This window comes from Bombyx mori, chromosome 25 (genome assembly GCF_030269925.1).
Source record: "Bombyx mori chromosome 25, ASM3026992v2".
Lineage (NCBI taxonomy): Eukaryota > Metazoa > Arthropoda > Insecta > Lepidoptera > Bombycidae > Bombyx > Bombyx mori.
In genome coordinates this window covers 6,214,471-6,230,398 of record NC_085131.1, presented here as the reverse complement: position 1 = coordinate 6,230,398, position 15,928 = coordinate 6,214,471, and the positions used below count along the sequence as shown (strand labels likewise).

General features: G+C 36.5%; 1 protein-coding gene across 4 annotated transcripts in view; it reads left to right on the top strand.

Moving 5' to 3' along the window:
- The window catches only part of LOC101745606 (ETS-like protein pointed), a 172,085-nt gene that overhangs the window by 128,389 nt on the left and 27,768 nt on the right, over window positions 1–15,928 (top strand). For all 4 annotated transcript variants that reach the window (XM_012688950.4, XM_004924452.5, XM_012688951.4 and 1 more), the window contains 2 exons: window positions 3,740–3,943; window positions 4,477–4,605. In XM_012688950.4, coding sequence (XP_012544404.1) covers window positions 3,740–3,943; window positions 4,477–4,605 — 333 coding nt within the window. The remainder of the gene's footprint in view (window positions 1–3,739; window positions 3,944–4,476; window positions 4,606–15,928) is intronic.

Below are 15,928 nucleotides of genomic sequence, written 5' to 3'. Positions count from 1 at the left end.
GCCTTAAATAAGATATCTAGGGAAATTCTACTGTAGAAAAAAAAACCTCATTTAACCACATAATACCTCATTATCTAATATATAAAATTCTCGTGTCACAATGTTCGTTCCCATACTCCTCCGAAACGGCTCGACCGATTTTCGTGAATCTTAGCATGCATATCGGTCAGAATTGAGAATCGAACAACATCTATTTTTCATCCCCCTAAATGTTAAGGGTGGTCCACCCCTAAATTTGATTTGTTATTTTTTAGACAAAAATTTTTGTTTTTATTTTTTTATGATACAGCCTTAAGAAGATACAGCATACAAAAATACATACAGCCCTAAATTTTCACCCCTCTACGATCAACCCTTATTTTTTATTTGCTAATTAAAAACTTTAATTTTTTTGGCAAGATTTTCATTTTTATTTTTATTTTGTCATGAATTAAAATAAAAAATCTGATGTTACTCTAAATTTTTCATCCCTCTATGATCAACCCCTATTTTTTATTTGTTAATTATAAACTTTAATTTTTTCGCAAGTTTTTTATTTTATTTTGTCATGACTTAAAATAAAAAAAATCATATTACTCTCAATTTTCACTCTTATACGATCAACCCCTATTTTTCCATCCGATTTTTTTTTTTTTTTCTATGCACAGATCCGCAATAAGGTTGCAAGATGGCAATCAAATATTATAATTGTAGTACGATAAATTCTAATTCAGAATTTATAATTTCAAGTTCCTTTAATTAAGATTTTTTTTAAATTGAATTTGATCTCCCGGCTTCGCCGGCCGACTATTGATCAACTATCAATCGATCAGCTATCCCCGCCAGGTGTCACCACTCATCCAGCAAACATCACGTAGTAGGGATGAGGACGAAGCCGGTCTCCTGTCTTACTTACTCACTATACATCTTAGATTATACACTTAATATATTTGAGAGCTATACAATACTATACATTTTTCAGCCATATTTTTTTGGTTTTATTTGTGTATCAATAGTATGTTCAGTAGGTCTGAGAATCGGCTACTATCTATTTTTCATACCCTTAAGTGAAAAGGGTAGTCCACCACAAACATTTATTTTTAATTTTAATTTTTTGGATATTTTTTATTTATTTATAATGAGGTATTATGTGGTTAAATGAGTTTTTTTTTTCTACAGTAGAATTTCCCTAGATATCTTATTTAAGGCAACACAACGTTTGCTGGGTCAGCTAATGACAAAATAAAATAAAAAACTTGCGAAAAAATTAAAGTTTATAATTAACAAATAAAAAATAGGGGTTGATCATAGAGGGATGAAAAATTTAGAGTAACATCAGATTTTTTATTTTAATTCATGACAAAATAAAAATAAAAATGAAAATGAAAATCTAAAATGAAAATCTAAAAATTAAAGTTCATAATTAACAAATAAAAAATAGGGGTTGATCGTAGAGGGGTGAAAATTTCAGAGTAATATGATTTTTTTTATTCTACGTCATGACAAAATAAAACAAAATTCTCGCAAAAAAATTTAAAGTTTTAATTAGCAAATAAAAAATAAGGGTTGATCGTAGAGGGATGAAAATTTAGGGCTGTATGTATTTTTGTATGCTGTATCATAAAAAAATAAAAACAAAAAATTTTGTTGAAAAAATAACAAATCAAATTTAGGGGTGGACCACCCTTAACATTTAGGGGGATGAAAAATAGATGTTATTTGATTCTCAACCCTGACCGATATGCATGCTAAGATTCACGAAAATCGGTCGAGCCGTTTCGGAGGAGTATGGCAACGAAAACTGTGACACGAGAATTTTATATATTAGATAAGATAATTGTTAGAGTCGCAGGAAACAATTTGATTAAAAAGAAAAATTTACTGGCGGTAAAATGCGTATCGTTTTGAACGGTGGGGCAGTCCTTGTACTGGAAAACCTGAGACTTAAAACTCATATCTCGAGATGGGCGACGGAATTAGCGTCGTTAATGTCGGTTTGTTTGCTATGTTGCGCTAATATAACGTTGGATAGATATTTCTAAACGTACAAAGTACATGTTTTGAATGCAAAATTCTATTTTTAATTTCTAATCGATTTGAACTTTACAAATCCTGTAGTTGTTTGTAAATTGCCTTTAAAAACCATTAAAATCATTTGAAATAAGTAAATGTATGAAATACAAATTTTGACACTAAATTTCGAAATTTCGAACACAACCACTAAATGTACTCTTTTTACTCTTTACAGAAAACATAAAATAGTCTTAAGGAATATGTAATAATTACGATTATAAAAAATCAAGCCCTTCGATTTTCATATTCATACAGCAGTAAGATGAAATGTGTTTACCGAATTTAATGACAGGATGTCTTGACAGTTGAATCCCGACAACGAAAACTTCCATCAGAAAGAGTTTTTGATGATTCTCTGAGGAGTGTCAATAAGAGCGATTACTTTAGATTTTAGACGTATGCGTTTCGGCTTGAAGGTCGGCACGCTTCCGGCGCGTGAGGCAAGTTCCGTTGTTAGGCAACGCATCGGTTCGGTGGCCGACTAATTGTTGTTACTGGCCTGTCCGGGCGATCAACCATTTATGGTTACTTGAATGAAATATGCAATCTCCATTTAATATTGTTTATGCGTTTGAAAAGGAATTTGAGGACTTTTGGCGGGAACGCGAGCAGTAGTTTTTTTTTTTTTTTAAATACCCTTGTACGCAGACGAGCATACGGCCCACCTGATGGTGAGTGGTTACCGTCGCCCATGGACTTCAACAATGCCAGGCGCAGAGCCAAGCCGCTGCCTACCGAGTTGTGGATTTATTTTGTCTACTTAGTGTTTCTTCAGGTTTAAATGTGTAATAACGGTGGTTTATTAACATTTGTGCATTTTCAAGGATACTAATCACAAATGTGACAGATACTAATCTGTGAAAATGCACAAATGTGGGAAAATTAAACAAAGCTGCTAAACGTAACTTCTCGGGATCCTTCAAAAAGTCCACTGAAAAAGTCTCAATAAATGACACCATTTTACTGGGATTATATTTCATTTCATGCCATGTTTCATATTATTCAACTTCATTTCATTTCATAATATCGTTTTTCCAATAAAAAATATATAAAAGATTAGGCTGCATGGTATGATACCTCTGCCTTTCCAGTTGGAAAAATAAAACTATAATAATAATGATAATAATAATAGGAATTTTAATGCAAGCTTTCAAAGTGATAAACGTCAAATAAATTTCATTTGTGAAATAAAATCTTATTTCTATAAAAAAAATGGCTCATAAAAATTCATTCATCGATTATGTTAATTTAACGATAGCTAAGAATTAATAATGTCATGCTCCTGAGACTATCGATTAAAATCTTTTCATCATCTTCTTCTTCTCGCCCTTAACCTACAATGTGGAGTCGGCGCAACATGTCCTCTTTTTACATTCAGGTCTATCGTATGTCATCTCAGCACTCACACCTCTCTAACGCATTTCCTCTTTCACACACCCTGCCTATTTCTACCGTGAAGCAGTAATGCGTTTCGGTTTGAAGGGTGGGGCAGCCGTTGTAACTATACTTGAGACCTTAAAACTTATATCTCAAGGTGGGTGGTGTATTTACGTCGTAAATGTCTATGGGCTCCAGTAACCGCTTAACACCAGATGGGCTGTGAGCTCGTCCACACATCTAAGCAATAAAAAAAATCCTCATCGATTAAAATATTTTCATTATAATTTGACAATCTATTTATTAACAGATCCAAGACAGTGGAGCGAAGCAGCAGTAACGGCGTGGCTGCGTTGGGCGGCTCGAGAGTTCTCATTAGAGGGTGTCGCCCTTCAACAGTTCGCGCGAGCTCAGGGCAAGGACATCTGTGCGATGGGCCGCGAGGAGTTCGTGGCCAGAGCGCCGGCATTCATGGGAGACATACTTTGGGAACATCTAGAGATCTTACAAAAAGGTAACTAACGGCTTTAAGAATGCCTACATGAAATAATTAATAGTTTAAAAAAAACTATTGTAACAAAATACGCTTTTATAGAAAATCCAACTAAAAAATAGAAAATTAATTTTAATAAATTTGAATTAAAAATAGTCTAAGAAAAAATGATTTTATTGTAAAAAAAAGCGTAGCGGTTTTTTTTAGGATATTATCAAAATAACCCTTCTACTCATATCTGTTCATAAAATATTTATAACAACTGATACCATGCACCCCATTTTTTAAACTATCATTTAATTTTCATTTTTTAGTAGAATTTAGTAGAATTTTTTCAACTTTTTTTTCATTTTTTTTTATATTGACCTGTCATCGGTATATCAAATTTCGAGTTAATCCGACGTTTTGAAGGGGGTCAAAATCATGTTCAAAGATTCCGTTACATACTAACATACAAACGTCTGAAGTTAATAAAAGCGTATTAAAAAAGAAACATTCTAATGAGTTGCGAATTGTAGTTTAGTTTAACCATGAGTTTTGCTTTGTTACCGTAGACGTAGAAAAAGAAAGGTCGCTGCTCGCCAACGTGCCGCCCAACATGTACGAGAGCAACGTGTGCCTCCCAGAGCTGCCGGAGTACATCCCACCGCCGGCACACCACTACAACAACAACAACAATACGGGTACGTACAGAATTCAATGATGATGATGCTGAACCAGGGCCGCGCCGCCCCAATGTGCGGTGCCCATAGGCGCCAAAACAATAAGGACGCTGCCTTTTTTTTCCTACCTTGATAGCCTTGAGAGGCTATTTCAGCTTCGCCCTAACGTGTGTAGGTGAGTTCACGGGGCTCAAACCGGAGTGTTGCTAACACTGACCCTAGCAAGAGCCGTGCTTCGCAGAATCTACCACCGGATCGGAAACGCGACCCACTGAGAAGATCCGGCGAGAAACTCAGTGGGCTGTGTCTGAGGGCAAAGTAAAACTTCATCACTGAGAAGAATCGGCATCTTTTCCAAATCGTCGCACAAAATTTACAAAATATTTATTATTAACTTAGTACATATTATCATAACAAAAAAATCACGAATTCAATAGCTTTACGTAAGTATTGTTAGATCTCCTAGTAACATACAAAAAAAATGTTCAAATAAATGCTGGTTCTTCGTTTTTTTTTTATTGCCCTTGTAGGCAGACGAGCATATGACCCACCTGATGGTGAGTGGTTACCGTCGCCCATGGACTTTAGCAATGCTAGAGGCAGAGCCAAGCCGCTGCCTACCGAAGCCTACCGTGCTATGACTAATTCATGACCCTGAGAAAATCGAGATAAAAATGCATTTATCTATGCTTACACACAACACAATTAAACCTCAGCTGTGGAAAGGCAGAACATTAGTTTAACATTACGGGCTATTAATTTTGAACATACTAAAGCGAGGAGCAGGTACTTGGGCTTACTTTAAAAAAAAATAGTATTGTTATCCGTCTGCTTTAGAGTAATAGTTTACGTATGTATGTGTTTAATTCAATTTAATTACAAATACATTGATCGAGAAAAACTCCAGCTTTTAGTGGCTTTAACACAAACCTCACCGTTAGTTGTTTTTTCTCAAGCTTCTCATACGCGTAGAGATAAGCGAATCGGTCCCTTATCAGCGGAGCGTTGGAGTGCACCTCATTAAACTACCATTCACGATAAGAGTACAATTATCAGCTACTTTTTATTACAACACGCTGTTTAGAGTAGATGTCGTCAAATTAGCTTCGATAAATATCGTCGCAGTAGCTTTTTTATATTTATGTTTGTTAAGGAGGTTTTTGTGTTAAATAGTTTCCGGAAACTACATATATTCACTTTGAGACATATTGAAGCCTCAATAAACAAGAAGACACTAACAAAACACAATCTTAAAAGTAGTTAGTCGTAGTATTTATTGAACATTAGAATCTTAATTCAATTAAAACGATTATTCAATCACTAATTTTGTGATATTTTTGTTACTCAATATAAAACACTAAACAAAATCCAACAATTCCAACATTTTTCATGTGAATCTAAACACCAATCGCTTATGACGTCATTTGTAGCTAATCATTATGTATTAATGTATTAGCTACGGTTTTTTTGTACGTTTTCGCCTGAAATGGTCTTGCAAATTAGGGAGTTAGATTTTTTTATTGCCCTATAGGCAGACGAGCATACGACCCACCTAATGGTGACTGGCTACCATCGCTTATGGACATCAGCAATGCCAGAGACAGAGCTAAGCCACTGCCTACCTTTTTTTGTTTGTTTTTAGGAAAATAGATATCGATACTGATACTACAAACGAATGATTTACTTATTTATTTATTTATTACATAAGTGGGTGAACGATCCCATTGCCCACCTGGTTTGAAGAGGTGACCGAAGCCCATAGATATCACAATAGTATTAATTTTGATAAAAGAGGTTGAAGCCTCATTTGTATTGTAGAACCCATGACTGCCTCGTGGATGTACTCCGCAAGATGGTAGTACCTACCCGCGCGGGCTTACAATACATCCTACAAACAGAACTTACAAATGTCATGAAAATCGCTCGTGAACCTTAATTATGGATTCATTCAGATCTAGACGAGTACAAAATACGTAGTTCATTATTCACATTGGTACGGTCTTATCTATTCAAATTCAATAAATAATTAATCAGTATCAATTAAATACGCGATTTTAGGCTGAATGAAATCTAAAGTCGAAGAAAGTTCGGCTTTTCTGAAAACATAACCTACAGGAAAATAGGGTAGGTTTACATGGATTTCATCTAGCCCCTGTAACTTTTACAGGACTGTGTAATTTTTTTAACACAAGTATTCCTGAACTACTACAGAAATAAGCTAATGTTTTTGGAACAATATACGATGGCAGCGACGAGGCAGTGTGCCTTCTTCTTCTTATCAGCCCATGGACGTCCACTGCTGGACTTAGGCCTCCCCCAAGCCTCGCCACTAGGACCGGTCCTGCGCTGCCTGCATCCAGTGGATCCCCGCGAACCTCAATAGGTCGTCGGCCCATCTTGAGGGAGGCCTACCCACGCTACGTCTTCCACTACGCGGTCGCCACTCAAGACTAATGAATAAAAAAATTTAGATTATTAAAGACAAAACCATATTACCGACCACCGAATATATTTTTTAAACTATTTTTACATATTTAAAATGGGCTTCATTATAACTCTATCAAATAAATTTAATCGGCTAATAAACTTTGTTATGTTAGATTCTGATAGATCTATAGATAATGTTATATGTTACATGAGTATCATTCCTTCCAGGGTGGTCGCTTCGTAAACGTCATTCCTTATATAATATTATAAGCGTGAATGCATCCATCATAGTCGGTTGCTCTTGGCAAAGCAGTCGTGTGGTCATGTGGAATTCTTGTTTATTAAAGCCTTGACAGATGTGTTCCATAGTTTGCGAACATGAGATTTCAATGAGATTTCAGTAAGGTCTTTCATCTGATCAGTCCAGCCCATGGGGCTTCGTCCACGAGATCTCTTACCATTGACCCTACCCTGAACAACAAGTTTCTCGATAGGCTCTGCTGGCCGTCGCGATACGTGTCCAAAATATATAGTGTGAATACTCGGGCATAAATAAATGAAATGGAAACACATATCAAAGCGACTATAAAAGTGAGATCGAATCAAAAATCGTACATTCCTTTTCACGATAATATAACACGGTATTAACGAAAAACTAACTTTTATCAACGTCGAATAAGTCTTCTATACTAATATTATAAAGAGGAAAGATTTGTTTGTTTGTTTGTTTCGAATAGGCTCCGAAACTACTGGATCGATTTGAAAAATTCTTTTTCCACTAGGAGCCGACATTGTCCCTGATGAACATAGGCTACCTTTTTTTTTCTTTTTTTTATTTTTTATTTTAGTTTCATGTGTGTTTTAATGTTTCCGAAGCGAAGCGAGGGCGGGTCGCTATATTAAGTAAATTAACAAAAATCTATTTAACGAAACAAATTTGTTTGATTGTTAACGTTAAGAACACACATTAAAAATGGACACAAAAAGTATATATAAATATACATTTGACAAACACTGATTTGTTAAACGATTGACTAACAATATTTCGAAATTTTCTCGGGTCGTAGACACAAAAGTACTTTTACGGTTTAGTTCCGTGTTTTTATTTAATATAATGAACAATTTTGAATCACATTCCAAATCGATATTGTCATTCTGAATTATATTTTGATTTTAATTGCTATTATTTTTTATTTCGCAATAAAGGGTGGCTGCGTTATCTCACAGATAAAAGCTCATTTCCATTAGAAATAAAACGGCGTCTTTATTGCGTTGTAAATCAAATAAGCGGGATGTTTTGACTGGACACCGCGCTGCGCTCCGCTACCGAAATAATAAATTAACTAAGAGACGAAATGTCCTCTTCGATTTTACCACGGGTGGTCTAATCCACCTCCTAAGACATTTACACAAACAATTTACACGTCTAGTTGATGTTCGTATATCACGATTATGAGTGGACTGCTGATAGCTGTACGCTTTATTACGTGTTGAAACACGAGTTCGGTTTTTACTAACTAATTGGCATTACCGAAATGGTTAGGGTCTTATTTTCAAGATTCAAAGTTCATTTAGCTGAATTGAAAAGTCTTAGAAAATTATTTGTAAAATTTTTACACGTTCTTTTCAGTTTTCAATGTCCATTAACTTAGGTACTGTCGTAAGGTAAATTCGTGGGGATTGAATCAAGATTACTTTGCCGAGTCCATCACTTATAAGTACATGAACACACGTAGTTTCCAGTTGGCTGGGCTTGTGTGGCGCAACCGTTTCGACCTTGACGCCATTTTTCCGCTCTCTTTCAGACGATGCGAGGTCTAGCCGAAAATCCTCTTATGTACTGCTTTATGTCGACTGAATAATATACGACACTGACAGTGAATAAAAAAATCATATTGTGCATACAATATCACTTCTCGTTAATGTCCTCGGGATTAACTAAGCTAAACATGTTTGAGACTATTTTAAATGCTAGTCATAATATAAAATACCTTAATGGCAATTAGAAAGACTTTGTTACAGCTAACTTATTTTTTTAAAAATCTATCATACTGCAAATTGCTTTTAAATTTTCATTAAACAGATTCTGAAATTGTCTTCTGCGTCAACAAATAAAACGATATAGTATCTGAAATGACAGAATTTAAAAATAGCTTTAAAAAACATTATTCAGGTTGATTGTTTTCACAATTTAACCCTAGTTGAACTAAGTTTAAGACAAATGAAGCAACTGTGCCCCTACCATCAGTACCCAATTCGCGGTCAAGTGGTGTGCGGCCTCACAACACAGTCTTCAGCCGCACTGTTGCTTTGATCACACATCACCACTTCTAATCCACTTACCTTAAAAGTTCAGTGTCGTGACTTGACTTTGAAAATACCTTCTGGAATTTTCCAAATAAATAATAGTAAAAATAATTTTTTAACAAAATTATAAACTTTTGGAAATAAAATCCTATTTGTCCCCCTTAAAAAAATAACTTCGTATCAGTGACAAGTGACTCCAGTGCGCTCGTAACAATATGTCTGATTTGGATTCTGGTTAAATTATGTTCTTGCATCCAAGTTCTCGGTCCAGGGACTCCACGGAGTTGGACCCTCTAATGGTTTGGCGCGGTAAGTTCACTTTAATAAGGCATTAAGGTCGCTGATTTGTTCAGTTTGAGTGTGGTTTATTTAGTTACCAATAAAATGGGTGACACTATAATTGGGCGGTTGATTTATCAGTATATAGGAACGTGCGTCCGATTTCTCGCGTCTTCACGTCAACTCGAGCGTTACAAACGAATGCAACTGGAGCGACTACGCTGAAGGTTACAGCAGAAAAAAAAACCACTCATCGTTTATATTCAAAGGTTTTGCAATTGCACTGGTATTAATAAAACGCGTGTGCCGCACGTATTTGGTTAATGTTGTGTTATTGCAATTCGGTTGCATCCGCGCGCGGTGTCGCAAGGGGCAGCGATCGCTCGGCCGCGGCACATCCTCGCGTTGCGCACTCGCGCGCTAATAGCCGGACGTGCCCCGCGGAACAACGTTGCAAAATCGTTTACGTTTTAGACAATATATATATATATACGAAATTTGAAGACGTTTCATGGTCACAACTGTATAGCAGAATTTTGTGCAATTTACTGGTGGTATGGCCTCTTGTGAGTCCGCATGGGTGGTAGGTACCACCACCCCGCCTATTTCTGCCATGAATCATTAATGCGTTTCGGTTCGTAGGGTGGGGTAGCCGTTGTAACTATACTGAGACCCAAGAACTTATATCTCAAGGTGGGTGGCGCATTTACGTTATAGATGTCTATGGGCCCCAGTAACCACTTAACACCAGGTGGGCTGTGAGCTCGTCTACCCAACTAAGCAATAAAAAAATTAAAAAAATCTTGCCGAACTTTTTCTATTAGCAGGTCTAAATTGGATTTTTGTTTTAAAAAAACAAAAACGTTGCGTTCTCTATGACATGCAGACTACGATTTTATTTTATCCACCACTAAGTTTTGCTCGCGACTTCGTCCGCGTAGAATAGTTACTTTGACGTATATAGTGTAAGCTCTCAAAAGGGAAAAATACCCCGATTTTGCAACATTATTTATTGGTGCTCCGCTTACATTGGTCTTAGCGTGATGTTATAAAGCCTTCCTTGCCTTCCTCGATAAATGAGCTATCTAGCACTGAAAGGATTTTTCAAATAGTTTCTGAGATTACTGCATTCAAACAAACTCTTCAGCTTTATAATATTAGTATAGATGTTACTGAGCGCTTCAACGTATACTTTAGGCCGAACACAGGATACATAATACATAAAAGCTTTAATAGATTAATTCATAAACAAGTTGAATAGTCGTTGTAATTTCGTTCGTGTGACATCATGTCGTAAAATAATAATAAACTGCAATTGCTGCAGTCATCCCTCTACAGCCGCCAACTAACCAGATAGGTTTGTTACGCAAAAATTAATGGTAATCTTTACCGTGAAATGGTTTTTGATTCAAAGTATTAATAAAATAAAAGTTCGAATTGTAAAATAAGTAATCCGGTTTATAAATAGCTTCGGAAACCGTACGATCAATATCGTACATATATTAAATGAAATGTGAATTTAATTAATATCGACTCGACTAAGACACTTTCTAAGCTGACTTTTCGAAAAAATAAGCTACCAGACATCTAGATCTCAAATTTCTCTCCTACTTATGATATTCAGGCGACTTGTCGTGGCAGCTATAAATTCATAGAACTTCCATAGAGTACAAAAACATATAAATCAATAAATTAAAAAAAAAATTTTAAGGTTTCGTATTAATTTTTCAACTGTGGCTCACTAGATCTAATGGATACCCATAATGCTAAACACAATCAATCCGCTGCACTACAGTTGACTCTTTTTTGAACCTTCTTTGCCGAAGATGTCATATCACACGGCTCACGATCGACCAATATAATTCAGTAGTACCCATTTATAAATTTACGATAGTACGAAGCGATATAAACATTATAGATATAAAAAATCAAACGTATTATAAGATAATGGTAGCACGGAATGGTGGTTATGTTAATAATTTATCACAAAAGTATCCGCCCACTTCACTATCCAACGGTGCAACCCGTATCATTTATCCACCGTTTTTATAGGAACCATTATTTACAACTATCCAAAACATGATAAATTAAAATACGCTATCCGTCACTGAACTCTAATAACTCCGAGTCGTGAGCACTAATTTCAGCACCATTAAACATAATTAGGAATTCAATTTCAATATTCGGCACCTCGCAAAAACTTTGGCAGCCATTTTTTGCGTAACAACCCGATCATTATTAATATACACTAAATTATTATATCTACATAAAAAGTATAGTGATTGGCCGGTCTATTTAATAAAACGCAGCCGTATATGTACCTACAGATGTTGTCTCTGTAATTGAACACAGATAAAGGCAAATAATAATTTATTACTGTCGATCAAATCAGAGTACTAAAAGGAAAATATTGGACTTTCTAAGATATCAAAAAGAGATAGGTGTCGCTTCGAGCAGCCACATCCGGTCGCCATTGTGCTTGAACAGGCGAGCTTCCGGTGCAACCCGATACACACTCCTGCGCACGTGCGCAACCTTTTCAAATTTCGAACTACGAAAATTTAAGTCAAGACAAGGAGAGCACAGCAAATAGACTCTTTGTAAAAAAGTAAATAAAATATAATAAATCCTATTCAATAGATCGACAGCTCCTGTTACGCTGTTAATGTTCTACGGTAATCATTAAAGAGTGACCCAGACGTGAGCTCGTATACACATATACCCCAAATAAATAAGCAATCTTAAAATCGAACACATACTAATTATATTTTGAGTTCTGCTTAGTTGAAAATTTGTTTAGTTTTTGTTCGCACTTAATCAAAGCTTACTGGAATAATACCATCAACGTATGCTATGGTGTTGATGTATGCTTTGTTTCAACAAATGGGTGAATGAATAAGTGTTAAAATTCAATAATACTCATAATATAGGATCGGTCAGGTTTCACTCCATAATTAAAATTCTTGATTTCGATGTTCGAATAATAATGATGGGCAAAGTGGACGGAAAGAGACGTGCTGGGCGAAGAAAGAAGTCATGGCTCCGGAATATCCGGGAGTGGACCGGTATTGCCTCCGTCGAACAGCTGCTCCGGCTGGCTGCTGATAGAAATGAATATAGGAAGCTAACGGCCAACCTTCAGGATTGAAGAGGCACTGGAAGAAGAAGAAGAAGATTTCGATGTATAGTCGAGCTTTACGGGCCGTAGGGCATCTTGTAAGCCCACGTACATGGGTATGTACAACTGCCCTGTCCATTTCCTACGAAACCAATCATATAAAACAATTGAAATTTAGACATGTCTCAAGGTAGGTAGCGGCATTCACGTTGTACATGAATTCCGGTAACCACGTAACACCAGGGTGTCGTGAGCTTGTTCACCTATCTGTGCTATAAGAAAACTCGAAGGTATGTACTATACATACACATTCCATATGTATCGCAGTGTAGAAAAACGGTACCTAAGTTCTTTGTCCCTAACCAAGATATGTTAGGTACAAAGCGTCAAAAACAGCTCAAGTGTGGGCACACGAAAAGAGCAAGGGTTCTCCCTTGACGTAAGTATTTGTAGGGTGCTCACAATTTCGAGGGGTCTTACCTTCCAATAAATCTTTAATAAGGGCTCTCCCGAAGTACCCATTCAATCAGCCCTTTCTTCGCCTATTTCAGGTGTCCTTGATTCGAATCAAAATCGGATTTAGTTGTCAATGTTATTGTACACGAATAAAGGGCAAAGGGTCACGCTCACAAATGTTTTTTTTTTCACTATTCAAAGCAGCAGTTTTTATCGTTGTTTGTTTACGGCTATTTTAATTTTAAACTCATCGAAACGCATTGATAAAATTTCATGACACAATAAAACTTAGTACACTTAACGATCGATAGCTCTTTATGTTTTACATATGAAAGGCAATAAATACAAATAAAGGAATAAAAAATGTTATCCGAGCCCTTGTTCAGAAGGCCATTAGACGTTTGGAGTTTAGCTGTTCCAGGAAAATTAAATTAAACACATTGTTTTGTATTATGTGGGTGGATAATGTATAGGATTCGTGGAACTTTTGCGAACGGTCAGTTGAGATAACGAATTATCAGAAAAAAAATACACATATATATTATATCTTTCAGTTCATTGAATAAGAGTTCAAAGTCTTTCATAATAAATTTATTTTAATGCGATATTTTAAGAGATCTACCAAACTACAATAACTGAGGGTTCTGACTGTGTAATGTCTTTAGACTCTGTTGATCACTTCACATTAGATGGGCCGTGATTTCATTGACCCGTTCATGCAATATAAAAACTTGCCCCTAAAATTGGTTCGATACTGGATGCCACTTGCAGACAGAATCCATAATAAAGGTTGCGTTTAATATAGTATTTACTTCGCTTGTCAGTAAAATATATTAGATTTGCAATAAGAATTTACTGAATAGCTATGCAAAAAATTCAGGAGAAATTCGATACAAAACCCGTATCCTTGGTTTTACAGGTGTTACAGAGTTCATTTGTTCTATGAGTGTGGGAAATAGCAAAATGAAGGAGTTTCGTAAATCCGCGACCTGTTTCAAAGGTGCCGTTGTTCAATGGGTTCCAGTAAGGTTCAATAAGTGTCGGGTTACTGATGCAGTCGGAGTCTCCCGAGGCGCCGACAAAGCCCGCCGGCGGACACTTTGATCTGCCGAATTCAATTAATTGCCTTATTTGCGGAATATTGCCGCAGAGACGAAGTAAGGGAGCTACGCCTTATCTGATATGTTCCAAACACGTTTTTTATACCAATTAATCCAGTACATTAGAACAAATATAATTTTAAGTTTTTTTTTGTTGCATTATAATATATTCGACTTTTTTTTGTACATAAAGTTAAATGAAATGTTTTTGGATATGCAAAAAATTTGCCGAATGCGATACCTAGTTATTCAGTTGTTCTTTTCTAAATAGACTCAGAGACATCAACTTGAGTCCTTGAGTCCGCACCTGGACTATGCCTTGATTGCAAGAATCCCAAGCAAAAACAAATATTTGCAAAGTTGTTCATTATCCGTTATTAGGTGGTTGCACACTTTAATTGTGCTCGTCTCCTTCATCCGAACCCTATTAAAACATTGTAAATATAGCGATAATGGATTAAGCAGCACTAACGCTTTTAAATTGAGATCTATTGTAATTTGAATCTCGTCTCAATTTGGTCAATTTGATCCGATGTTCCTTAAGTCCCTTTAATCGTATCGAAGGTATTGATGGTGGTAGGACCTCTTCACTGGTGGTAGGACCTCTTTACTGGTAGTAGGACCTCTTTACTGGCGGTAGGACCTCTTGTGACTCCGTACGAGTAGGTACCCAACACCCCGCCTATTTCTGCGTGAAGCAGTAATGCGTTTCGGTTTGAAGGGTGGGGCAGCCGTTGTAACTATACTGAGACCTTAGAACTTATATCTCAAGGTGTGTGGCGCATTTACGTTGTAGATGTCTATGGGCTCCAGTAACCACTTAACACCAGGTGGGCTGTGAGCTCGTCCACACATCTAAGCAATAAAAAAAATCGAATAAGCAAAAATAACTCTTCAGTACAATCCTTCACGTCGGAAATTCAATATCTAACCTACAGTGAATAGTGACGTCACGTGACGTCACGTGTTCACATTATTTTAACGGCAATCGAGTTTTACAAAACGGAAAAAGTTGTATTAGACATCTAATATCGAAATTCTGACCATCACCATAGTACAAGGCGTATTGTAGTCGTTCCCAAAAACGAAATTAAATCTGGTGATTTCTAACATGACAACATTTAAAGCCAACATTAGTGTAGAGAGTGATGAACATTAGAGTGAGAATGATGATGAAAGGCGATTGCATGCAGCAGAGATGCGAATGTTGCGATTGATGTGTGGAGTAACGAGAATGTATAGAATACGGAATGAATATGTTAGAGGAAGTCTGAAAGTGGCACCTGTGACAGAGAAGCTGGGAAGTGCGCGTTTGGGATGGTATGGACATGTAATGAGACGAAATGAAAATGAGGTTGGTAAGAAAATGTTAACTATGAATGTGGAAGGATATAGAGGAAGAGGTAGACCTAAGAAGAAATGGATGGATTGCGGCAAAGACGATATGGGTAATAGGGGAGTGAGCGAAGGAATGGTATATGATAGAAGAGTATGGAAGGAGAAAACATGTTGCGCCGCCCCCAAGTAACTGGGAGAAGGGCAGGATAATAATTATGATAATGATGATTAGAGTAGAGAGTGAGTTAGAGAGTAGAGAGTAAAGTTAAAGAGTATTAAGCGGTAGGCAGCGGCTTGGCTCTGCCCCTGGCATTGCTGA